Raw genomic sequence first — 26,802 nt, 5'->3', positions numbered from 1 at the left:
CCATAAAATGCTGCCTCCACAGAGGGAACCCTCCCCAGGCACAAGGCAGATGGTGGCTCCGTTCCATGTGGCCCCTCACTGCAGTGCAGTGATGATGTTTGGATTGAGCAAAAGACTTCAGTGCTCAGAGGAGAAGGAGCAGGAGGATTTGCCAGCTTCCATTTGCATGAGAAAAGAACTGAGAGGAGAGGGGAGAAGGGGGAAGATGCTTGCTTCCTCCTTCCATCTTGGCATTCACAGAGCAGGCTGCATTTGAACACTGCCCTGCTATGTACATTGGATCCATGCAATGTTACATAAGTATTTCATAAGGGACAAGGTGACTTCGTGTTTTTTTCACCTGTTCTTCTCCTCTGATCCCAGAAGCTGGGAAGTAGGCTGGATGCAGAGAAAAGAGCATTGTTCTTAAGTCTGCTTCACTGCTTAAAGACTAAGAAGGAAAAAAATAGAAAGGAAAACAAGAATCATTGTCTCTTTTGTTTTCTTTTTAAAATATAAAAGGAACTCTGAAACCAAAGTTCAGATGACACTGTATGACATTTTCCTTTCCACATGGAAAAATTTTGAATAAAAGATCTGTTTTCTGGGTTGACACTTACGGGCTTTTTCAATCTCCAGTAGCAGCAAACTGCTGTCATTTCTGGAAATAAGGATGGCAAGACTCAGGGGGTTAATCTGCCTGATTTTGCTCTCCAAGGGTGACAGCATAAAGCTCTTTGGCTCTGCATCCACAGTAATAGCTGAGGGCAGTGCTGCCCAACAGAACTTTCTGTGATAATGGAAGCCTTCTCTAATCTGTGCTGCACATCTGGCAGCCACGAGCCACACGTGGCTATTGAGTGCTGGAAGTGGGGCTGCTGTGACTGTGGAACTGAGTTAACTTCACTGTTAATTTAAATTTAAATGGCCACATGTGGTCTGTGGCTACGGTATTGGCAGGTGCATGAGAGCAATAGCAAAACAAACTGTAAGTAGCATCCACAGATGTTGACTGAATGCATCACACAGATAAGATGGAAAAGGAAGAGCCTAAAAGTTCTGAAGAGTGATGTTCCCCTTCCACAGGAGCAGTTTATGTGTCAGTGGCAATGATGTTTTTTGAATATTTGGGATGACCATTTTCCGTCTCATCTTTCAGCCATGGGAGTAGCAGTCTACTTTATTTCTTTTCAATTTTTTTTTAGAGATGGAGTCTTGCTATGTTGCCCAGGGTGATCTTGAACTCCTGGCCTCACATGATCCTCCTGCCTCAACCTCCCAAAGTGTTGGGATTACAGGCATGAACCACCATGCCTAGCTCAGTCTACTTTTTTTAAAAGAGGAATGAGATCAAGATCACATTTCAAAAAATATATTGTCTCCTAAAGTAAATAATATTTCTACCTGGAAGCTCTTCCTTCAAGTCTAAAGTCAAAGGGAAAGATAATAATTTCTTCTAGGCTTTTGAGGTGATGATCATGGGGTTTGTTTAGATGTCAGATCCACGAGTCACCCTAAAGCCTGAAGAGACAGAGTAGATGGGAGCTGGTGTTGGGTGAACACTGGACTGGTCCCAGGGCTGTGGTTCTTGATCAGTGTAATGCAGAAAGGAGTCGCCAATGTGGCCATGCTCCTGGTAGGGGTTCTTTGTAGGTACTAGAGGCTCAGTAGCTGTCCTGAGTCAAAAGACCAAAGAAAAAGGGAAGCCTCGAGGAGAGATGAGAGGACAGCAGATGAAAATAAGCCTGCAGGAAACCAAGCTCTGAGGAGAAATGGGCAGGCAGCCAAGAGCAGGGCAGAAACTGCAGCAGTAGCAGCGGCAGCAATGAAGTCTCCAAGTTATGAGTGGCAGGCTCTGAGAACAATGACGGAGCAGGAAGTTAATGCAGAGGGCAGGCAGAGAGCCCCTGAGACCATAAGCAAGATGAGTGGAGAAAACCGACAGGACTTAGACCTGGGCATGGGCAGCAGAGGACCTTATCCCAACAGCAGAGGGACTGGCAGTTAATGATGACGCTCGAACATCTGCTATATGTTGGGAATTTTGCATGCATTTAATACTTTGCATGCAGATAATATTATTCCCATTTTATGAATGAATGAGCCCAGACTTAAAGTGCTGGAGGGATTTAATATTCTCCTGGATCTATCTGCCTTGCTGGCTACTCCTTCAGGCTTCCTTTTGAGTTCATTCTTCTCTTACCACGTCTGTAAATGTTAGAATTTTTTAAGGAATGTTACACAGTTGAGTCGTCTTCTCTTCTCACCCCCTACTTCCTCAGCACAGTATAAACCACTCTCTGGGAACTCCAGAATTTTGTCTCTATCTGGAATCTCTCCTAGGTATGGCAAAATTAACCTAAAGAATGTACAAGGAAGGAAAAAATAGACATAAACCTAGGTATTTTTATTTTGTTAATTAGAAAAGTAGAAAGAACAGATAATGATTCCAAGAGTTGCTTTTCATTTAACCAATAAAATAACAAACACTTAACTGACCCAATAAAGAAAATGGGAGCAGTCATGAAATTAGGAATGAGAAAATGTTTCAAGAGACCACTCTGCTCAATGCTATGTTGAAACTTTTGAAAACCTAAATACCAATTAAATTTTTCCAGTAAAATATTTATGACCAAGGTTTACTCTACAAGAGAGTCTACTACTAGAATTGCCAGAATTAGTATATAGAAATTTGAATTTTAGATAAATAATTTTTTAGTATGTCTTATGCAATAGTTAGGACATACTTTTACTAAAAAAAAAAAAGTCATTGGTTGTTATTCTGAAATTCAAATTTAATTGGAAATCCTGCATTTTAACTGGCCGATCTATTAAAACAGATAAATTATTGTGGAGAAACAATAGGAACTTGTCAAAAGCTTTAAAAACATCAAGATCAGAAGTTTCAGGTAAAATGTATGAATTATATTCAAGCAATATTTTCAACTCTATTTAAATAATTCCAAAGCATAAAAAAACAGCTTCTAAGACATTTTTATAAAGCTACAAAGACTGAAGTCAAACCTGACAAGGAGAGTTAAAAAATGTGGGCAAAACAGTGGTGAATATTCATGATAAAATCTTACTGTGATATTCACAAACATGGGGGAATGATATTTTCTTTAAAATCGACAGACTTTTTAGAGAAAAAAGGCAGTTGAAGAAATTATCAACAGTGATTTTACCAAGTTTTTTGTATTTTTTCTCAGTCTTAACATGCCTATATCTATTATGTACATAATTCTTAGCTGTAAGTCATTTTTATAATAGATGCTATTTTCTGCAAGCCTCTCAAATTAAAACCCATTGTTCTGAAAGTACTAATCAATGCAATTACATAAGGGAAAAAATGAGACATAAATACTTCAACCACGGAGGCAAAATTTTTACTGTTTTCAAACAACATAGTTATTTACCTAGAAACTGCAAAAGAATCAACTGGAGGAATTCTGTTACCAACAGAAGATAATTCAGTTAGGTGGATTGGTTTCAAAATGAATATCCACATTCAGTGGCATTTCAGTAAACAAATAGTATTCAGCTATAAAATATAATGGAGCAAATTATCTCATTTATAATAGCATAAAAAAGATAATGTGCCTAGACATAAATTTAATTAAAAATATAGGCTAGGTATGTTGGCTCATGCCCATAATCTCAAGACTCTGGAGGGCTGGAGGATTGCTTGAACCCAAGAGTTTGAGACCGTGAGACCCCAACTCTACAAAAAAATAAAATTAGCTCGGCATGGTGTGCATGCCTGTCATCTCAGCTACTGTGGAGGCTGAGGCAGGAGGATTGTTTGAGCCCAGGAGTTTGAGGCTGTAGAGACCTGATTGTGCCACTGCACTCCAGCCTGGGTGACAGAGTGAGACCCTATCTCTAAAAATAAATGGGGGGCTATTAAATAAAACAACAACCTGTAACGCTTCTTGAAGGACATAAAAAATAAAAAATAATAAATAGAAAGACCTGTCAAAGACCTATCATATTCTTGGGTGGGAAGATTCAATACTGTAAATGCATCAGTTTACCCTAAATTAAATCCATAGATCCAATTTAATCCTCATCAAAATGCCAACAGGCACTTTTATAACTTGATAAAGTATTAAAGTTACTTGGAAACATAAGTTTGAGGAAACTCCATAGACTCCCGTACCCAATAATCCATTAATAACCCAGTAATATTGGGGAGGATACACAAGAAGCTGTTTATAATATTCACCTCTTAGCAGTGGAAGTGAGGGGTAAAGGCTTGAGCCAAAGATGTATTTTCATGTTATACTCATCTATGCTATTTGAATTTTTCCACAGGTGCAAATATTACTTATGTGATTAAAAATAGTAGTTATTTTAAAAGAACATTTCCACTATATTGAGTACTGATTTGTAACCCTCTCTGCTCATTAGAATCATACAGGGAGCTTTGGAAAGACACCAGGTCTCAGCACTCGCCTCCAGATTCTGATTCAATTTGGCTGTGTTAGGGCCCAGGCAATGGCATTTTTTACAAAAGTTCTCACTGATTCTGATGTGGAGCCAGGGCCGAGAGCCACCACTGTAAAGTAACCCATGGCAGCATTTTCCAACTTTTGGTCACAACCCTTTGGTTAGGAAATCAACTTAATGGCTTGGGACCAGAGTTAAAAACAAACAAACAACAACAACTGAAACCAACGCAATTGAGCAGAAACTTGTGCATGCCTGCTGTGTTTAAGACATGTCTCTTTCCGGGGGATGTCATCCAAAACATTGGAAAACCCCTACCTTAAGTGATTCAGATCTTTCAGACTTTCTGAGACATTTTATCAGAATTTGTGTGAACTATTAAAGGCTTTTTACTGTTTAAAAGTTATATTGTAATTCTGACTTTTGTTCACGTATTTGATGATTCAATTATTTATTCATTACGTAGTCAAAGGTAGAAAATTACATGCAATTACTTGTGCTTATCTGATAAGCATAATAACTGATGTACGTAAATGCTCAGTGTGTGATGGATGAATGAGTGAATGATTAAATTACTTAATAAATAGTGCTTTGCCTAGTTTTCCCTAGATTATTTTTATAAACTAGTTTTTCTTCTCACGTATCCCCAAGCTCCTAATTAAATAATTACTTTGAGTAGAATCAACCAAAAATACTTAGATGCTCATCCTAAGTTCAGTGACAACCAAGGCAGGACTTTCTCCTTTGCTAATGCACTCATCCAAGTGAGGTGTCTGCTTGGTTTGGATTAGGCCATGCAGATTCTGGTGATGTCCATGTTATCACAGGTCACATTGGCCTGGGTGCCTTGCCATGACATAAGTCATTCAAAAAAGATAGAACCATAAATAATTTGGCTGACATGGGTTAGCTTTATTTAAAGCAAGTTATTTTATTAACAGTTCCAAGATTGAAAGTCAGGTCTTAAAAAATCATTTTAATTCTCTACATAACCAACTTTATGTAACTCAGCTATTACTTATTGAGTTACTATGTTCTCAGCCTCCGGCAAGGTGCTGCAGGAAATATTTTAAAAGTATCAGAGGTGCTTAGATCATGCAATACTAATGATAAGTGAGAAAGACGTTCAGATTGGGCAGGAAAAAATATGAAATGAGTCCAGTGGAAAAGTCTTCAAATAGCTAGACACGTAGGACACCAAACACAGGCAATGCAGAAGCTCTCAGGTAACATCCTTAATGCCTAAAAGCTGCATTCTAATTTATTCTAATTTGCCTAAAGCCTCTTCATTAAGGGGCTTGTTTGGTGCAACATTCCACAAACCTTTAGCAACATAACAGTCTCTGGGATTTGTCTTTGAGCATTAGCAGGCTTAGTATGTTCATCGCTGCATGTCTCAGTGGCTTTCTGGGCTGTTTCCATCTCCTGTCCCACTGATTACACCTTTGCAAGAGTTGGACTGAAAGAGTGAAAATATCTATGGCATTGTTGGCAGAAAACAAGACACCGGTCAGAGTGACAACAACTGGCCTCCAAAGGACCAGGAGATAGGGAGAGGGCTTTCTAATGGAGCAAACAGCTGTGAAGATAAGTGAGATGAGGATTAGAAAAAAAGTAAAAATAATAGTAGAGGCAAAACTTGAAAATTTTAGAATTAAAAACAAAACAAAACAAACAAACAAACCCATACTAAACGATAAAAAGAGGATTTAGTCTAGAAAAGAGAAGACTAAGTGATGATTTCATTAGGGTCTTCAAAAAATATAAAAGATGATTTTATAGGAATAGGAGAGACCAGCTGTTTTACATGTTAAGCAGAAGTTTGAAGAATAGAAACTGGATAGGAAAAAGTGCATCTTTATTTCTTTTTTGTTTATTCAATAACTATTTATTGAGTGCCTCTTCTGTACCACACTGTTGTTAATTATAAAATTCTATTTACCCAGCTTGTGCAATGCACTGTGCTAGCACTTACAAGGGTGGAAAATTTTATAAGACATAATCTTTCTCTTCAAGGGGCTACATTGAATGAGTCCCTGGAGGAGCTCATGTAATTGCTTTTCCTGGGGAATTTTTGGAAATGGCATAATGAAAATGAGTATAACCACAGGAGTCAACGATTCCAGTCATGTTCATCTATTACTTTATGTTCAGATCTTCATCAGGGTTGAGAATGCTATGAAGTTTCTTCTGAGGAGGATGTGTGTAATGATTTATTGTCTATGGAGAAATGGAAGAAAAACCAGCTTAAAACCAGTAAAAAGTGAAGTATATAATTTGGAGCTTAAAATTTTTCAGTGTCTTATTTCTTTTGTTATCTCTTGTTTCCTCCTGAAGGCAGACATTCCAATTGTCTGCACATAACATAGATTGAATTGTGAAATAAGTTTCTGTCAACCCAACTCTACTAAGAGTTGTCACAAATTCCAAATGACTTCTCAAATTTCAAACAACTACCCAGACTTGCAAAATTGGTCTTTTTCTCAAAAGATTATGACTAGAAGTCTGCTCCTAGCTCAGATCTTAACAAAGGGTTATGACTTAACAGACTTTTCCACTTAAGAGGACTTTCCTAGAGCAAAATAAATTTAAAACAAATAACTTGCTTTGACTAACATTGTGTGTCCTGTAAGGGAAAGCAATTTTCAAATTAACATGCACCAACATGACTAATCTGAAAAGTCTGTCCTGTGGGGTACATTGAAAAGAATTATAAGGCAGGACCTGTTCTAGGTACTTACTGTTGACTCACATAAAGGGTCAGTCTTCTCACCTTCTTGAACCAGACATTGTCAAGATGTTATCCTTTTTAGTTCAGTATCATATCCACTCTCAAATCATATCATTAATCTGTAGCTACCCTATTGGAGGGCTGTGAGAATCAAGTGTTGGATAATTTCTGGGGGTGGCAGGATTACCAAGCACAGCTATGTGAAAACATATGCATACTTAAAATTCTTATGTATGCTTAATAAATATTAGAACACCACTGAGCTAAAATTAATGAGTCTGTGTTTGAAGCATGGCAGTATTTAAAATTACCTGCCTGATGACAATTTTAGTTAATCACATTAGAAGTCTGTCTGATTACTTCTTGTTAATTACTACTTACAATCCAGGGGGAAAAAGATCTAGAAATTTCCAGGTTAACAGGTTGCTTAATTCCTAACATTCAAACTGGTATTTAAAATAATATTCACACCCGAGCCGGGCGCGGTGGCTCACGCCTGTAATCCCAGCCCTTTGGGAGGCTGAGGCGGGCGGATCACGAGGTCAGGAGATCGAGACCATCCTGGCTAACAACGGTGAAACCCCATCTCTACTAAAAGTACAAAAAATTAGCCGGGAGTGGTGGCAGGTGCCTGTAGTCCCAGCTACTCAGGAGGCTGAGGCAGGAGAATGGCGTGAACCCGGAAGGCGGAGCTTACAGTGAGCTGAGACGGCGCCACTGCACTCCAGCCTGGGCGACAGAGTGAGACTCCGTCTCAAAAAAATAAAATAAAATAAAAATAAAAATAAAATAATAATATCCACACCCATGAGCCAGTTGGTTAGCAATATGTGCTGAGAGGCACCTCTGTGTGAAGGATTGTTCTAGGCCCTCTGGGGAGATAGGAGAACATCTCCACAGTTCACAAACTGCAGGGCATGCACAAGACCTAGAGAGAACCACAGCAACATCCGGGGATGTGCAGTTATGTGCCGGGTGAATCGCAAACCTAGACGCCAAGGGTTTGCACTGAACGGCACCACCTAACCATATTTTCTGTGAGATCTGTGGACCGGCAAGGTCATATCCTCATCACATAAGGCCATATTTATTCTTCCTCTATTCACCCTCATATTTTTATGCTTATTATTTATTCTCCATTTCCACCCACTTGAATTTAAGCTTCATGAAAGGAGGGATTTTTATGTGATTTGTTGACAGATATATCCCAAATGCCAACAGACCCTGGCACACAGTGGACTCGCAATAAATATTTGCTGAATGAATGAATTTAACCATTTCCACAATGGACAGATGGGGACATCTGTTCAGGTGAATTTGCTGATGTGTTTGAAGGAAACTTCAGAATCAATATGGATGTATATAGATGATATTTTTTCTTCTATTCTTATATTTAATTTTCCCAGCCTAAAAGACACAGGGCTAAATCTCTTTGAAGGTCCTGGAAGGACAACATCTGGTTTTAAATTGATAGTTAACAGGGGCTTGTGAAAGACATTTAAAAAAAATTTTTTTTAAAGAAAAGCTGGCTGCTCTGGAGGATAACTTTGCAAATTGGTTGAAAAAGAAAATGAATGAAAGAAGAATTCAATTACCAGCACCAAGTAACCTGTCTGAGTGAGTTTTTCTTTAATAAAAGAATTTTTGATTGGCTTGTTGACTCTTATTGGAGAAGCCAGACCAAATTAAATTCAAATTGCTTCTTCTTGGAAACAAAACAAAACAAAACCTTCACTCCCTTCTGAGGCAAATTATCAGAGAAGCTCCTAACCTCAAATCATGAAACAATTTATAAACAACTGCCTCCACGGAAGCCAGATGCCACACAAATCTGACCCATGCACATAACTAGCTGGTGGAGACACCTGTGCGTTTTCAGGTAGAGATCCTGTAAAAACACCTTATTTATTTTTTAAATGAAATTGAGTTAATATTAGCTAATAATTCTTGATGGGTTTTTTTTTTTCCTACTGAAAGACCTTTCAGGCCCCAGCATTTCACAGTAAAATACAGGCTCCTGCATATCCAAATAATCCCCATGCATATTTAATACAACAGCCATTAGTTGCAGTTCGATGGTTGCAGTTCAGTGTATTGTAGGAATATCTAAGTTTAACCCGGGATTTCTCAGCACTTTGTGTTCTTCATGCATCAATTTGCCTTGATGCCTAGATTCCTAAATCAAAGGGAACGTAATCTAATTTCAAACTGAAGTAAACGAGGAATTGATGGGTATTGCCTTGTAGGCAAAACAAAGCACAAAGCAACTAGTCTGATCCCATGAAATAAAACTATATGGAGAAAAATAAACTCAGTATTTTAAACTCAAAGTCCCATTTCTGCCACCTTTTGCTTTTCATTTCCTTTTAAAGGTTGTTCTTAAACTTTATTACCCTGCCACCCTTCTCTCTGACCTGCCTCGATTTTCCTGTCATTCCTGTGTGCCAGCATCACACACAGTGATTGGGGTATCTGCAGCTTTGTCCCTCAGCACACTGTGGGCCCAAGGGAGGGAGACACCTGCTGTTAGCGTGCTGGCTTGGTCCTCTGCTCTCATCGTTCAAGATCTGAGCCTTCACAGCCTCTTAACCACTCTCTGGACACACCTGTACATCCCAGCCTGTCAGTGGCATCAGGGGTGTGTTTTATTGATCACTAGATTCGAAGTCCATTGTCTGCCTGAAAGGAATATACGGTGCGAAGACTGGAAGCAGGCAATTTCACTGAGAAACCAAATTGTTGATCGCCAATTCACCAAATGGCTCAGTCAGCGGATTTACTTGTTAACTCAGTCAGCAAATTTATTTGGCAACTCTTGAGTTTCAGTTAATCGGTTTTTGTTTTGTCTTCACAGCATCACTGCAGAGACATTGAGCTGTCCCAGCTCCTGTTGCAGCTGGAAACTGAAGGGTAGAGAGAAACAGAGACTGAGAGAGTTTAGCAAGAATGTATTTTTGAAGAAAGATTTCTTATGAATATATTATTCATTAATATAGTTACTCATAGGAAGAATATATAAGAATTCTGAATATTTAAGAATCAATTAACAATTATATTCTTCATGAATATATTTATAAGAGTGTTTTTAAGAGGAATATTTACAAGAGAAAATATTCACAAAGAATATATTCTCAAATATTAAGAATATATTCATAGGAACACTTCATAGTCTAGAACACATTCTTCAGCCTTAGGAATTGCAGAGACAAACTGAATATTCCTTAAAATGAAGCAAAATTCAACATTCCAAAAGAAATAAGTAAATATGGCAAGTCAGTCATGTGCTGGGTGGTTAAGACTGACATTCTACAACAAGACAAGGTGTAGGACTCAGGGTTCAACCCTGGGCCTCACTCCAAAGCCCCAGCACTTTCCACCATCCTTCACTTCCTCCAACTCTTACTCAAAAGATGGAGATTCTTTGGACAAAGATGACTTGTCCAAGAAATCCCAGGTGTATTTGAAAGTCAGTGCTGAGCAAAGGAAAGCTGTCATGACTTGGAATCCTGTGTTAACAATGAGTCAATCTCTTTTGCTGTCACTCTTAGAAATGCTTTGGTATGTGGGTTCTACAAGGTCAGGAATTCTAATCACAGGGGAGAAGCAGTGTTCAAAGATTGTGAATGATAGTTTTTCTTTTTTAATATCCTAGGGCTGCTGGAAGTGAGAGAAATTTATTATTTTTTTTTTGCAAGAGTTATCTAAAATTACAGGCTTTCAAAGACTCTAGTCTCAGAAGTCCTAAGCTCCCTTAGGATTCATGCTAATGATCTAATTTCCAGCATCATGGTGTGTACTTATGATTGTGATGTACAAATGGTCCTTGGGGGGAACTCTTTCTAATAACCTGGAAGTTCGTATTTCTTGAAGCCCTGTTGATAATTTTTTCCTTTGTCCCTGACTCAATTCACATTCCAGGGGATCAGGAAAAGAGGAGCAGAGTTAGAGGCTGAGGCTGTGTCCACGAGCAGCAAGGTCTTCAAGCCACCTGTGCCATTTCTGGGTGCTGCTTGGCCCCTGAGTGGTGGGGGTCCTCCTGGCAGAGTGAACAATCTCAACTCTTATGTTGCAAACCTTCCTGCAGAGCATCAGGAGAAGGGGAAGGGAGCTAGGTGGACGAAGCTGGATGTAGGTGGTCCAAGGCAATTGGGGCCCCTTGACAGCGTCCCAGGGGCTCCTCCAAACATGAGTGACACCTAGAAGAGTGGGCCCTGTGGGGTCCTTGAAGGCTGTGTCAGGCTTGATGCAAACGTAAGGGGTTTGTTCCAGGAGATTCCTGGAAGTCTGGTCTTCTGTTGACTTAAAGGAATGGATTTTTGTTCCTGTTGTTTTCCTGACGCCTATTTAATGGCTGCTGTCAGGTGTCAGCACCTTATATGTGCTGTTTACACTCACATCCATGCAGACATCCCCAAAATAAAATTTTACAAAACCCTGGAGAAGGTATTATTTTCTCATTTATAGAGAGGTTACACCTATTTAGGAAGTTGTTGCAGAGCTGAGATTTGCATTGATTTGGGTTGGCTCGCTTTGTTCATCGATACAAGAAATCACTTACTGTGTGCCAAGTAAGTGCCAGATCCTATGCTAGGTGCTTAGAATAAATGACGTGCATGCCAGACCCAGTCTTTGTCCCCTCAGATCTTCTAGGCTAAGGATGAGAGACAAGTAATAACAACAGTGAACAGCAATGCAATGGGGAGGAGCAGGCTGCTGTGGGGCTCTTAAGTGAGTCAGGAACCGAATAGTGATGGAGTCCAGAAAGACTAGTGAGAAGTGGGAAGAGGAGGGGTGAGATGGCCTCAGGCAGAGGACCCACAAATTCAAAGTGGGGCCTGGGAGCAGGGTGAGTTTGGAGAAATAAAGAAGCTCAGTGCAAATCCAGCCTGGATGTGGACAGGAACAGAAGATGTCTAAAAGGTGGGCACTGGCTGGGTTGTGATGTCTGCAGTGTGCCAGGGCCTGCCTGGGCCAGCTCTCCAGTGCTGTCTGCACATCTCCTCCTAACTCCAGTGATTTTGTGTTGGTAGAAGAAGAATTCTACCACAGAAAGGGACAAAAAGGCAGGTGATTTGAGTTTCCAGGCTGGCTGAGCAGCTGCTCTGATGATGGCGTCGTTCACTTGGTAAGGAGTATTAGAATGGAGGGATCAAAGCTCCCTGTTGAATACCTCAAGGTTGAGGTGCTTGAGTGACAACGTGGGGGTGTCTGGCAGGCAGCTAGATACCTGGATCGATCCCTTTCTGTCTGATCACACTGTCTCCTAGGAACACAATAGTTCAACTCCATTTGATTTAGTATTATGCAACCTGTTCGAGGCCCTACTGCTGAAATGACATGTGTTAGATATACAAACCACAAATCTCAGGTCTTCCATGGAACCTATACAATAAGCAATTTTGAGGTTTTTATTAATTTTAAAAACTCCCATTTAATCTCTCAAATTATTAACACCTAAACCTGCTTCCCTTGGGAAATATATCCCAAGAAAGACAGCACTCAAAAGTGGCTGACTTTCTTGCTAGCTAATGTGGGCCGTTATCTCTGTTCTTCCATGGCTGACAAAAAACAGACTCCATGCTGTGGCATGGGCACAGGTCATAACAACATATGAATTAAGGTAGTGAGGTATAAATTTTGTTTTCTCTGTTTATTATCATTTAAAATATATTAAAATTTTAACATGGCAGAAGCAGGAATTTTGCTTGCACATGGAAGTCTACAAAAAGCAAAACAACAAACAAAACTCCACAGAAACAAAATTTACATCAACCAATAATATATTAAAATTCCATTTAGGTAAAGATCTAAAGAAATGTTATATATGCACACCTCTTAGAGTTTGTTTATTTTCTTCAGTGAAAAAAAAATGTAAAGCTTGAGAAATTCTCCAAGCAGAATCAACTTTCTTAAACCTTAACATTCTTAATGAAACAAGTGGACATAGAACTTCTCCCTCTTTCTCCGCACCCACAAATGGTGTCTCTCCACTTCTGGGAGAGTATTTGTAGCTGTTACTACCTGTAAAAGTGGTAAGAAGTGTCAGAAAAGAGGTACTTGTCTTTCAACACTGTGGGACTGATTCCACACAACTTAAGCCTCCGATACAATCACTTACAAAAAACAAATAAGGCCTGACAACAAATCGGAATGTTTCAAACAAAGAATAAGTACCACGCTCCCTACTTTAGAGATCTTCCCTTTGAATAGTGTGTCTCCATTTGTAAAGATGCACACAGCCCCAGATGTAATATAACACAACTCCTTATTACAGGGGTTCTGGCAGACTGCAGTGGAAATGAGTGAATTCTGAAACGCCCTTCAGAGTGGGAGCAGGGAGGAGTTCTGTGCAGGTGAGCGTCTGGCCCAGCAGCCACACCAGTGTTAGGACAGGGTCCCCTGAGGCCCCACTGATGGTGGAGGGTCCTCAGAAGGGTCTCTCCAGCTTTTGGAAGTGCCCACCTGACCGTCCTCTCGTTACTCCTGGCCACTCTCCTTTGTGGAGGCTCCAGGAAAGCTTGGGAGCACAACCAAGAAATGGTTAATGGAACAAAAAGGAGAATTAATGAATCATGAAAACATGTGCTTATTATTATTATTTTTTAGAGATTCAGACTTTCCTGAGTAAAGTACACAAAAATCTCACATGAAGTCTTTTGAAAGCACCAGGCCTCTAGCTCTTAGACTAGCTGTGCTCCATGGCGGATCTGAGCCAAGCTCGATGTTGTTCTGGTAAAAACATTAACGATGTATTCATGAACACTGCTTTCCTAATATTTCACCACTTGAGAGTGTTATGCTTGTAAAATGGAAAATGGTTTCTTTTCTGGTGACGGAGAAGAATAAAGGTGGATGTGTGGGCTTCTTTGGTCTGTCTTGCAAACAAATTAGAGCTGAACGGATCCCACCAAAGATAACAATGTTCGTAAACCAAACCCACAGATGGGCCTAAGCCTCTGAGTCATTGGCACTGGATCAGTCATCAAAATCCTCTAAACATGTAAACAAATCACAGACACTTTAAAAAGTCCAGATTCAATGTGGATACGGCCATGGGGACATTCACATCAAATTAATGTGCTCCACTTTTATTGCTGAAAGAGCGCAGGTCTTGGTGCCAGAGGAAGTTCAGGGAGCCCATTCATCCCCTGACTTCTTGGCCTGAGGCAATATCTTCTTCAGGGAGTTCCTGGGAATGCCTGAACATCAGGATAGAGTTGTAAATCTTCAGTGCTGGGCCCAGTTTGATCTTCATCACTTTGACAATGTCCGTCTGTGTCAGAAGCAGAAAGGCTTTGCCATCGATCTGCTGCAAATACATAAATAGACACAAATAAAAATGTTTTGTCACGGAAGCCTGTTTACTCGCCAGTAACACTTTGGTTCTGAGTGTGACGTGGAACCCGTCATAGCCTCCGTGTTGAGCTCACCAGTGAGAGAGAATGATGGTAGCTCTCACTCAGCTTAGTTACAACCATTGCTCCACTCCAATTCTTTCTTCTAGAACTTTGAAGTTAAATTAAAAAGGTGCTCATGCTGTTAAATACGAATTCAATATACACGAACTGTTCCCAGGCTACATTTCCTTTGTTGTCTTTTAAAAAGGTTGGCTTGAATTTGTATCAAGAGCCTTAAAACCAAGTAAATCTCCAGGAATTTTTCCCAAGAGAATAATGTGCAATGTGTATACGCTAGTATTATTTATAATACTGAAATCTTGAAAGCAACCCAGTGTTCCCAATAATATCAGAAGTAAATAATACTATAGTCAGAGTGGGCTACTATGCAGTCACCCAAAATCAACTCTCTTGAAACATTTAATGATTTAGGAATTTTTTTTTGTTGTAGATCAGTAAACAACAGAACATGGTATATGATAGAGAAAGATTTCAGTTTTACTTTGTACAATTAAACATGCATGGCTGCATGTATACATATGCATATTTAAAATATTTTGAAGTCTTTAAACCAAATGTTAACTGAAATTATCTTTGGATGTAGAAGAGTGGTTAGTTTTTATTTAATTCTTTCAACTTTCCTGTATTTAAATTTTTTAAAGAATACATACCATTATAAGCAAAAATACATATAAAATAAATGTTTTATTTATTAAACTTTAAAAATATCTTTCAAAACTTGCACAGAATGATTCCTGGCTCCAGATGAACAAGATCTGGGGCTCTGATGTATGGCATGGGTGGTAATGGAAAGAGTGAATTTGACTCTGGTAATCATCACGTGTTGTATATGTATATCAAATCATCACATTATACACTTTGAATATATTCAATCTTGTTTTGACAATTAAATATTTTTAAATTAAAAAGATATTACAGCATGAAAGTAATAGCTTCCCCGAGACTCACAGGATGGCAGTGGCCACCGTGTAGGCTGCTTTCCCCAGCTTCTGGATGCCCCAGTGACCTCAGCACAACTCCTGGGACTGCTGCAGTGTCTCTGATTGACACAGCCTGGCTCAGATGATTCCTGGCTCCAGAACCAAGAAGGCAGGAATGGAAGGGTTTTCTATGGAAACATTCTTCCACGAACTTAGAACTGTGGTTCTAAACCTTTTCAAATTTAATAATACAAACCCCAGCCAGTCATGGTGGCTCATGTCTGTAATCCCAGCACTTTGGGAGGCCGAGGTGGGCAGATCAATTGAGGTCACGAGTTTGAGACCAGCCTGGCCAACATGGTGAGACCCCCCCACCCCGCCCGCTCCATCTCTACTGAAAATACAAAAATTAGCCAGGCGTAGTGGCATGCGCCTGTAGTCCCAGCTACTCAGGCAGGAGAATTGCTTGAACTCGGGAGGCTGAGGTTGCAGTGAGACAAGATCATCCCAATGCATTCCAGCCTGGGCAACAGATAGAGACTCCACCTCAAAAAAAAAAAAAGAAGGGAAAAAGAAGGAAAAAGAAGGAAGGAGAAGGAGGAGGAGGAGGAGGAGGAGGAGAAGGAGAAGGAGAAGGAGAAGAAGAAGAAGAAGAAGAAGAAGAAGAAGAAGAAGAAGAAGAAGAAGAAGAAGAAGAGGAAGAAAAATCCTGTAGTGTCAATGTCTCACTGATAGAATTACCTTGGGACCCCAAGGGTAGCATTTTAAAGTTATAATATTTAAAAAAGTTTGTAAAACCTTCCTGTGCATTTATGATATATTGTCTGATAAGGACTCATCCATCTAGAGGAGGAAACACTTTTTCCCTCAGAAAAGGCATTTTCCCCAAGGCAGAGGAGAATGAGCCTACATCCATACCCTGACCTGGCTAAGCTCCAGCATTTTCAGGCAAAAATTGCTGTCCAAATACCCCATTGTCCTAAGAATAAGGTCGTGATGGTGACAACAGCTAACATTTATGGAGCTACAGTAATCTATTATATGGGTTTGATCCTCCTGATAACCCTGTAATATAGGTGAGGAAACCTGGAATTGCAAGCTTAATGACTTGCCCAAGCTCATGCAGCTTCTAAGGGGCAAAGTTGGGATTTCTGGCAGAGCTTGTTGGAGCCCAGAGGAGACCCTCTGCTATATACTGCTGCCTTTATTAAGCCCCTACTTTGGGACAAGAACAGGGCTCGGTGCTTCAAACATGCTCACCCTAATCTTTAAGGGACCCTCTCGTAAATCTGTGTTTCAGAGAGGAGGGATAAGAGGGGTTCAGCAATCTGCCTAAAGTGACAGTACTGGTCAGTGAGTGCCAAATATAAGCAATTCAACCTGCAAAAAGCCACTCCCTCTTACCCCACATGGACAGACTTGAGGACAAAGCAAGCCTTGATCATCGCTACCTGCAGAGTGGACTGTATGTGCGAACGTGGCCAACTATGCCCAAGCCATGCTGAGCTCAGGCAGAGCCAGGCGAACCCCACATGTAGCAGCTACCCAGACTGAGGCTATCTGACCTTGATGCTGGTTCCTCTACTGTGCTCGGAGGGGTCCAGAACCCAAAACTCAGCACTTCCTTAACTCATGCATGCTCTGAACCTGAGAGAGGGAGAGGTATGTGCTGCCTTTCAGTTTCTATGAGGATGGTTTTCTTGGAAAGTTCTAGAGCAGCGATGGAGACTCTGAGCTCTCAGATGGATATGAGCTGGAATCTGACTTTTCTTGCCCTTTTCTTGCTCTGCCTCACCTTCCTGGGCCTGAGCTTCTTCATCGGTAAGCTGCCATTGTAGAGTTGTCACAAGGATCAAAGGATAATGGTTGTAAAATGCTTAGCACCACGCCTGGCACATGGCAAGCCCCTGATACACAATCACTGGGATTACTATGCGCATCACTCTGTAGCTGGTCCAGTCTCTTCCAGGGCCCCTATAGCTATGGATACTAATTCCAGGAAATATGCGAAGCGGTTCAGTACATTCCCAACCAAGAGGGGACGGGAGATAGGAACCCCGTAGAAGGATTTGGGGCTTCTCTGGAAGCAAATGCAGGGCAGGGATAGATAGGAGGGTCCCATGCTGACTTTGGAGTAGAAAAATCCCCAATCTTTCCCAGGTGCAATCCCAAGGGAGGATTCCTGCCTTCCCGCAAATGGCTTCAAGCCACCAATGGAGAGTCCTCATGACACTGATAGGTATTAATTAATTATCTTGTTCATTTACTCTTCCAGCAAATAGTATATGTACTGAGCATGCTGCATGCACCAAGCACCATGGCATTCTGCAACAAAACCTAGCAAAATGTAAGAGGACTGAAAGCAGAGACTGACCCAGCTTGGTCTCACACTCCATAATTGGGCTCTATTCCTGCTGGATCTCCTTTCTCTTGCTGCCCCCAAATTGTACTTATTTGCACTTAAGTAAATGAAAACAAAACACTTCTGGGTCTAGAAGTATAGAAATACATATATATATATATATATATACATATATATATACACACACACATATACATATACACATATATATATATTTATATAATTTTTGCATCTCTTACCTCTTTCTTAAAGCACTTGGCATGCTCTTCACAGCCCAGAAGAGACTGTACAAACTCAGCCACCTACAGTGCAAGATGAAAAGCCTAATTTAATACATGCACCTGAAATAATTTGGGGGTTGCAGTAATCCAACGTTTAAGTAAAATATACTTAAAATCTCTCAAACTCTTGGGAATTAAATAGTAACTATCAAGTTGCATTAGCATTTGTCAACTCAGAAATTAGACCAGCCCCCAGTATTTTTTCTGTTCCTCTTATTACCGGGCTGACCTGCATAGGGTTATGGTTATAATGATGACAGTAATAGCCTCCATATGTGAAGCTCTGGCATTCTGCAAGCTTCTGCATCTGATTCTCCTGACTCCCCCATGGGGTCAGTGAGGGCGAGGCCAGTGGTCTTGTGCAGCAGTCATCACAGCGACCAACAGAAGTGAGGACCTGCTCACTTGCCTTTAAAAGGCAGACCCGAAGGCAAGGCCTTCTCCTGCTCATCTCTGTGGCCCAGTCCCTTACCTGGAGCATGGTGAATCACAGGAGATCAGAGAATCTATGTGGAGCTGAATTCCCACATAAATGATGAAGCTAAAGCCCAAAGAGGTTCAGTACTTACCCAAGGCCACATACGGTTGATAAGTAGCAGAGACATTTTGGAATTCAGGTTTGCTATCTCTAGGCCCTAAGTTCTGGAGAATCAGTCTCTTCATTTCAACTTCCCACCCTCACCATGCTCCCAAATGCCCCCAGATATCCTTTTAATAAGAGAGAGCTCAGGCAAAGATCTGGCTATCAGCTCGGGAAGCCACTGAGTGTTCCTAATAGATACCTTTGGGAAGCCGATTGAACAGACCTGATAAACGGTAGACTCCCAACAGGAGAAATGACAACTGAGTGGTCTGCACTACTGGCTAGCTCCAGTCCTGTCGCAGTAGGGGATGAAAGGCAGGCTGAAGTACAACAGTAAATGTAATCTCGGGAGGTGATACTTCTCTGGGAACTGTTTTGCTTGCTTTATTCTTTTTGGCTCTCTGCCTCTTGCGTCAACCGAATTGTGTGTGCTGGCCCTTCTCCTCTCCCTGGTTTCATGGGGAAGGTTCTCGAGGCTGGAGAGCACAGTTATCAACACATCCCACCCTCAGAGAGCTCTGTGAGCACAGGCTCCCTCCAAGCCTCTCCAGGAGAAGTCAGCAGACGCTGCCCCTGACGGTGCAGGAGACAGCACCAGGTGTTTGCTGATCCCAGGTGACAGAGCAGTCAGGGCCAACTCCCTCAGGGCGTACCCTAGGGCTGGACACCTGTGCCCCCTCCTGAGCTCTGTCCCCTGTGGTCTCACAGCTATATTTAGTCTGTGCAAATGTGAAGAGTTCAGAATATCTTTTTTTAGGGGTGATCAGCATGTCCATGTCTGCTTTACTCACCCCTGGTGCTACAAATACATTCATGAGTCATTTTACAATCTTCATCTAAAGTTTGGAGTGATAAGGATTAAAACAAACAAACAAACAAACCTTCCACACCAGCCATATTGTTGTCATGCAAGGACACCTCCAAGCTCCAGGAGCATCTGTGCTAGTGAGTGCTTCTGCTGGCCCGGGCTCTTAGTATTACGAGCTAATTCACCTGAGAACCTGACACTCTGGCAGTTCAGGCAGAGGAAGCCGAGTCTGTTTGTTGGGCTAATACAGTTTTCTTGTTCTAGGTGAGAAGGAAGCATGTAGAGCATGTGCTCAGTATTTGCTGGGAGCTAGTGAAAGCTGTGGAATGCCGCTGGTCAAGCTGCAGAGACAGGGCAACTGGGGCAGGTGATGGCAGTGGCAGTGCTGTTGGTGGCAGATGGCTGGGGCCCAGGACACTGAGGGTGGCCTGGCTCCGTCATTCCTCAGACAACTGTGCTGGCCATATATACTCCAACCCTGTCTATGTGTGAGGCCTCATGCTGGCTGCTGAAGAGCTGCCCTAGGAGCTGGTTGTGCTTGAATTTTCAATGAGTTGATTTGATTAGTGGTGGAGGATTGAGGGGAACAGGGGGGACAGGAAAGCTTATCACCGACTACAACATGTGTTCAAACGTGCTAACACCCTTGAGAGAGGTAGGAAGGCTATGGGTGTTAGGAAGGGACTGCACAAATCTTAGGTGGGACTTTAGGTGGGACTTCAGGAAGGACATCAGGAAGAAGGGGGTCCGTGAGAGGTTCACTGTTGGATTCACAGTATTTCCACCACGGCAATTTGGGGTGGATGTACGGGGAAGAAATTCTAGGCATAGAGAATCCCAGCAAACCCCAAAGCAGGACAACACAGGGCCAAAGGGTGGGTGTGAGCAGCAGGAGAAATGCAGTTTGGCTGAGCTGGAGTAGACAGGGAGTGGTGGGAAGAGGGGAGGGCCACGTGGTTCCAGGTGTGGGTCTGTACTTCCTCCACAGCAGCGGGGAGCCCTGAGCCTTGGCACTCCACCCTGGCGGGACGCTGGAATCCTCTGCAGAGCTTTCACGCCACACAGATGATAAATTAATGGAGTTGGATTGGGTCCAAGCACTGGGTAGATATTTTTAGAGCTTCCCAGTTGGTTCCAGTGTGCACTGAGGGCCAAGGACCATAGCGCTGCAGGAAGCTAGAGAAATGGTCCAGCAGGGTCTGTACAGACTCATGCTGAGCCTCAGGGCTAGGCAGGGCAGGAATCAAAGACGAGCGCAGGAAAATGCTGTAAAGCCAAGTTCCTCAACCTCAATACTGACACCTCGGGCCAGGTAATTCTTTGCTGTGAGGGCTGTCCTGGGTAGGGTGGGATGTTTAACGGTATCCCTGCCCTCTACTCACTACGTGCCAGTAGGAAAGTCCCCTTCTCAGTTGTAACAACCAAAAATATGCCCAGATATTGCCAAATGCCCCTGGGGGGCAACATTGCCCCAGTTCTTCTGCTGGGCTCACTTTTTCATAGTGTCATAGGAGGAAATAATAGAAATAGAGACGAGGGACCAGTAACTAGCTAACGACCCATGTTTTGTCGGATGTCAACCACTCACTGCAGTGGGAAAGCCAAGTCAGCACAGGGACAGTGGCTTCCCCACTGGTAGGGAAAGAAGTGGTTGGTTAGAAACATGGTCTCTTTTCCATACTTGCCCAAAGGACTGTTCACAGCAGAAGTGTTGCAAGTTGCTTTGATGGTTTGCCTATGTTAAACTGTCCTTTTCTGGGCAAACAAAAAAAGGACCACAGTCTCCCTTCTCAGTATCATTAGCCAAGAAATCATTGTCAATGTCTGAAAGGTAGACTGGAATTTTTTAAAGGGAATAAATACTGTGTTAAACCAAAGCGTCAACAGAGCAGACGCGGCCCTGCCCCGTGGTGGCCTCCACCTGGCCCGCAAGCAGCACCTGCCGCCTCCACCTCATCCTCCACCTGGCCACCCTCCTCGGCTTCACACTCCTCTGAAAGGCTCTGCCATTTTGGAAAGAGATTCCCATTTGATTCTGCCTATCTGTCTTTTTCCAAAGTAAGGAAAAAGTTCCATGAACTGTATTAAGCAGACTTCTCTGGTCAAGAATTTTAAAATATGCAAAGGCCTTGATTCAGTATTATTAGTCGGTAGTTACTTCCCCTACAAATAAATTGTATTTTGAGCTTTCATAGAAAGTTCTGCCACAGATTTTCTCAATGAAAGTGGTGAGCTTTAGCATAGAATAGAGTAATATCAAGAAGTTTCCCTCTCATTCTCCCTTTAAAAGAGAGAGATTTTTTTTCTTCAAGTTTGTGGTAAAATGTGGACAGCTGTCCAGAGGGGCATGACCTCTGCAGAAGAGGAAACGACCATCCACTTGCCCTGCACCCACAGAAGCCATGGCAGTGGGGTCATCCCCTTTTTCAAAGGGGGTGATCATGCTGTTGGAGCCCAGTGGGTGGCCTGGGCCTTGGCTTTGGCTCTGGGCAGCGCCCGGTGGCATGGGGGCTGCCACGTGGGTGTCTCCCCTTGGCCTTGGCTCTGGGAGGTGTCCCCCACAGTGCTGTGACCACTGACACACCAGCACTTCCCACATTCTCAGGCACGCAGTGTCCTACAGCTAAAATCCCTGTTTTGTTTTGGAAGGACACTGAGAAAGTTAATTCTAAGTATGAGACAGCAGTTTGGGGAGACTGGGAGGGATGACACTGCCCAGGCTCTGAGAGGAGCCCATCCTGCCAGCCGACCTCACTTCCCCCACGACCTACTTTCCCTGGCATGATCGCTGGAGCTCAGCAGGACTCATGTTCTTCCGTGGGGCTGCCGCTGCTTTAAATCTTTCCAAATGCTGGTGTTCTCTATCTCGCTGAGCCTGTAGATATGTGCCTGACTCTACTGGCTAATCGTCCACTGGGGACCATGTTTCCAGCCTGGGTCTTATTTTTTAACAGCAGAGTTTATTTGCCCTTTTTTTTTCTAAGGGCCCAGTTGTATAAGGCTGCTCTGCTTATTAGCAATACCCCGAAGTTTTCAAATCACCCCTTCCTGTGTAAAGGCTGCTTTTGAAGTGACTGCCATCTTTCAAAGTTAATGAACATTTAGGGAGCACTTGGTTGAGGCTAGGGCAATTTATATGTGGTGCTTTAAGAAGTGTTTTTTAATAAGAGAAATAAAAGTACCCATACGTGCACCAAGCATACCTGAGTCATACCTAGGGTGGTAAATGTGCACACCACATATCATGCCCTGCCTGCCCGCGTGTGCCTAGACATATATACCTGGCAGAATCAGCGGGAACAGACTACATAAAACCCACCTGCCTATTCATTCATGAACTCATCTACTCACTCGAACATTTGTCAAACACCTCTTCTGTGCCAGATGCTTTGCAATAAGATAGCAAAAGATTAAAAGATATCAAAATATATGAAACTATATTAGTCCCTACTCATAAAAGCTTATAGTCCTGTACAAGATATTTTCATGACCCAGAGTAAGACACATACTTTACACCTCCACAACTTATCACATGCGCACACCCACACACATCCCTCACCAAAGTTTAGCAAAGCAACAATCCTTATAACCTATGAAGTGCTCTCATCTCGTCTGGTCTTTCATTTTATAACCACGAAGTTGACTTCAAAGCCTACCTACACTTTGAAAAACACTGCTCTAAGAGAGACAGCCATAGTAACAAAGGAGTTAAGAGGCAGCTCACAGCTCTGTGGAGTGTTACAAAGGCCCTGCGCTAGCCTCTCTTCACAGGTGGCATAAGCACAGCAGAGGTCTTCCTCCCAGGCCAGGAAGGCAGATAAAGAGGCTGTGCTTTCACGTCACCTTCTGCTGCAGACACGCTGTTTTAAGTCTTCCCGAAGGATGCCCAGTTCATTCCAACACGCCCCATCCCTGGCTGCGGAGGCTCCTCTCCGAAACACCCAGTGCTGACAAAGCGCAAAAGCACCCCTGAGCCCCCACCAGTCCACCTCAGCCCTGAACTGCCATTCGCCATTCACATCATTGCTGCCCTGCTCGTCATTTTTACTGTGGCCTCTCTAAGCAGCCCCACACTCTGCTGTGGGTGGGTACTCACTGGGGGCCCCTAAGTGGCTCCCTTATTTTCAAAGATACAAATACAGCAATCACAAAGCCCCCATTTTCAACCCATCAGAGACTATTCCTGAGGACCTATGTTGGTACTGGGAAATGTGCTGTAGAGTGTGAGGACATGGAAGGAAATTCAGGATGTGGTCCTTGTCCTCAGGGCATCTAGTTGGGGAGACAGCAAGACTAAGATATGCTCAACAGTAGGGAATAATGAAAATGGTTTTCCCTGGAGTGCATCCCTGACGGAAGTCAGGGTCATGGAAGCAACAGGTGCAGGAGCATTGTATGCGAGGCACTTAGACTTTCCCATGGCTCATATTTTAAATCTAGAAAAGCTCTAAGGCCTCTCCCAGCAGCAAGGGCTGAGATTCTACCTGTACCCACAACAGAGAACTAAAGACCGGGGCTCTCATCTTCCTAACAGCTTCTCTTTCTCTGGTTGTCCTTCTGAGATCTTCTCTGTCCTAATGACACTTTCACCTAGACCAGCTACTTCCCTTGAATCACCTCCCAATCTCGTGATTCTGTTTCTGTTAAGTGCCACACTTGAAATCTGTCCAATCATAGCTCCCATTTCCTAGTCACTGCTAATGCCCCTAACAGTGGTGTCTATTCTTATTGCATAATGGCACCCCTGAGAAGTTAATAAAAGCTCTGGCCCTTATCCATTAAAAATGCATATACTGTACACAATTTTTCCAAATTCCCTGAGGCACAACTCCAGGAACCCAGCCTCAAAACCCGACCAGCTCTGACACCTGTCCTGCTGCACCGCACACTCTGGTTTCATCTTCCCCTGACACCTGGCTTCCAGGGACTCCTTGGAAGTCAGTGCCCCTTTGCAGCTCCTCTTTCCTCTTTCTAACTGGGGCCCTGCCGACCCATCCTCACCCTATCTCTGGACACTCACACCCTTGGGAAATGCACCTTGGTAACCTCTGCCTGCAGCCTTTAAGGGCACCCATCTTGAGTTTATGTCCACTGGGACATCTCTATATCCACTACTGTGATTCACAGGGACTGCTAACCATGAGTCACGTGTCCAATAATGAAGTCATCATGTTATCCTCCTGGCCCCAAACTGGACTGTGCCCCAAATTTCACTTCTAATGGCACCACTCTTTCCCCATTCCTTCAGATGAACTCTTTGGGTCTTTCAGCTCTCACATATTATTACCCCAATTAAGTACTAAACCGTTTAGTGCCGAGACTATAAATGGAATCACATTTGGTGCATCTCACTTTTTCTTTTTCTATGTCTGATCTACCTCCCTGTGCTACTGCCTGTGCCTTTGAAATGTCTATTGAATCTGAGTTCTTTTCCTGGCAGCGCCCCACCAAGGCCCTGATGGTTCCACTTCCTGGGTGTCTCCTTCTCCTCCACCTCTTCTCACCTTATTCTCTACAGATCTGTGCAATTCTCATCTTCCTGAAACGCCATCTTCACAAAGTGACTTTCCGCATAAGAACCCAGAACGGCTCTGTCCAGCAGACTGTGGGCTGTGCACACCCTCTCCCCTGCCTCTGAGGCCTTTCACACCAGGCCCATCTCCCGGTCCTGGGTCACTTTCGTCTGTGCCCGGGGCCACAATGAGCATGGTGGGCAGGAAGTCAGCTCATGGCCTGGTTCTGACTGTGGCCTGATGCAAGTCACTTCGTCTCTGGGTATCTCAACTTCCCCATGAGTAAAATGGGAAAGCGAGTATCTGCCTTACTGTCATTATATTCATATAGCTGGTTTATCATGATTAATGCCTGCACAGGGCGTGGTGCACGTCTGCCATCACTAAGTCTGTGAAACTCATTTCCATGCAACCGCCTCTGTTTCCCCATCAACTGAAATGGCTTCCCTTCTTTGTTTCTCATTAGATACATTCCATTTTTTTTTCAAAATTCAGTTCACAATTGATTTCCTTGTCATTCAACATTCATTCAACACACATTTACCGGGTGCTTATTAAGTGCAGAGTGTAGTGAGGGGTTCTCAAGATGTCATGCCAAGTGAGTGCGAGGTCAGGCCAGAGTGCAGATGCCCTGCCAGAGGTGACCTCTGGCTCAGACCGAGGATCCGCAAGAGTTGGAAGTGAGCATGGAGCCCCAGGCTGCTGCTGGCAGTGGGCAGAGTGGGAGAAGGCAGGACTCTTTGAGTGTAAGAACAGGCCGGGGCAGCAGGACTCCCTGGGGCAGGAGGGGAGGGCAAGAATGGCAGGACAAGCAAGGGCGGAAAAGGGGACTTCACGGCTTGTGAAGGGCGCCAGGGGGAGCCAGGGATTGTTGTAAGCTGGGCAGAGACATGCCCAGAATTCTGCCTTCTCCACCACGTTCCTCACGATCTGGACTCTGTTGCTCTGCACACACAGGTGGGAGTGGAACTGGGGCCATGATGCCAGGGACCATGAGCCCAGCGACAAAGAATGCAGAGGAGACACACTCAGTGTCTCCAATTTCTCGGTGGGCTTTGGCCTGCCTGTTCCTTGGCCCAAGGCTGGGAAGGCGGACTTAAACCAAGATTAAGCTGACTGAAGTAAGTGCTCCAGGAACATTGTGTGACTAATTTAACCGCAGCTGTAGCTCTAATCTTGCCCTCAGAGTGACCCAGGGTTTTCCTTCACTTAAAAAACAGTTTCTCTAAGGCCTGACTAGTAAAAAACAGTATCTTTATCAAAAGGAATTACAGGTAAGTGGTACATTCCTTAAATAATACATTTTAAATATGAAGCATTTCTACAGCATTATTGTAAAGCAATGGGGCTTAACTGTTCCTTATTAATAATCAATATTGAAGCTAGGCAAGGTGGCTCCTGCACGTAATCCCAGTGCTTTGGGAGGCTGAGGTGGGAGAACTGCTTGAGGCCAGGAGTTCGAGACTAGCATGGGCAACATAATGAGACCCCGTATCCACAAAACAAAAAAAATTAGCTAGGTGTGGTGGCACATGCCTATAGTCCTAGCTACTCAGGAGGTTGAAGTGGGAGGATCACTAGAGTCCAGGAGTTCAAGGCTGCAGTGAGCTATGATCATGCCACTACCCTCCAGCCTGGGTAACAGAGCAAGACCTTGTCTCTAAATAAAATAAAATAAAATGTAAAATAACCAATATTGTAAGGCATGTTTATAATGAAATCTGATCCAACTTGTCCCCTCTGTGCAGCTTCTCATAC

General features: G+C 43.0%; 1 protein-coding gene across 16 annotated transcripts in view; it reads right to left on the bottom strand.

Annotated features, from left to right (window-relative positions):
* Positions 1–12,565: 12,565 nt before the first annotated feature.
* The window catches only part of L3MBTL4 (L3MBTL histone methyl-lysine binding protein 4), a 468,276-nt gene continuing 454,039 nt past the window's right edge, over positions 12,566–26,802 (bottom strand). For 8 of the 16 annotated variants that reach the window (XM_063699409.1, XM_063699407.1, XM_063699408.1 and 5 more), the window contains 2 exons: positions 18,099–18,161; positions 12,594–14,468 (listed from right to left, as the gene is read on the bottom strand). In XM_063699409.1, the coding sequence (XP_063555479.1) occupies positions 14,301–14,468; positions 18,099–18,161 (231 nt within the window). In that variant the 3' untranslated portion in view covers positions 12,594–14,300. Of the gene's footprint in view, positions 14,469–18,098; positions 18,162–26,802 lie in introns of those variants that run through there. The other 8 variants (XM_055368455.2, XM_063699413.1, XM_063699417.1 and 5 more) reach the window with 5 other exon arrangements.

This window comes from Gorilla gorilla, chromosome 17 (assembly GCF_029281585.2).
Source record: "Gorilla gorilla gorilla isolate KB3781 chromosome 17, NHGRI_mGorGor1-v2.1_pri, whole genome shotgun sequence".
In the NCBI taxonomy this organism is placed as follows: Eukaryota; Metazoa; Chordata; class Mammalia; order Primates; family Hominidae; genus Gorilla; species Gorilla gorilla.
This window is presented reverse-complemented; position numbering and strand designations above follow the sequence as displayed.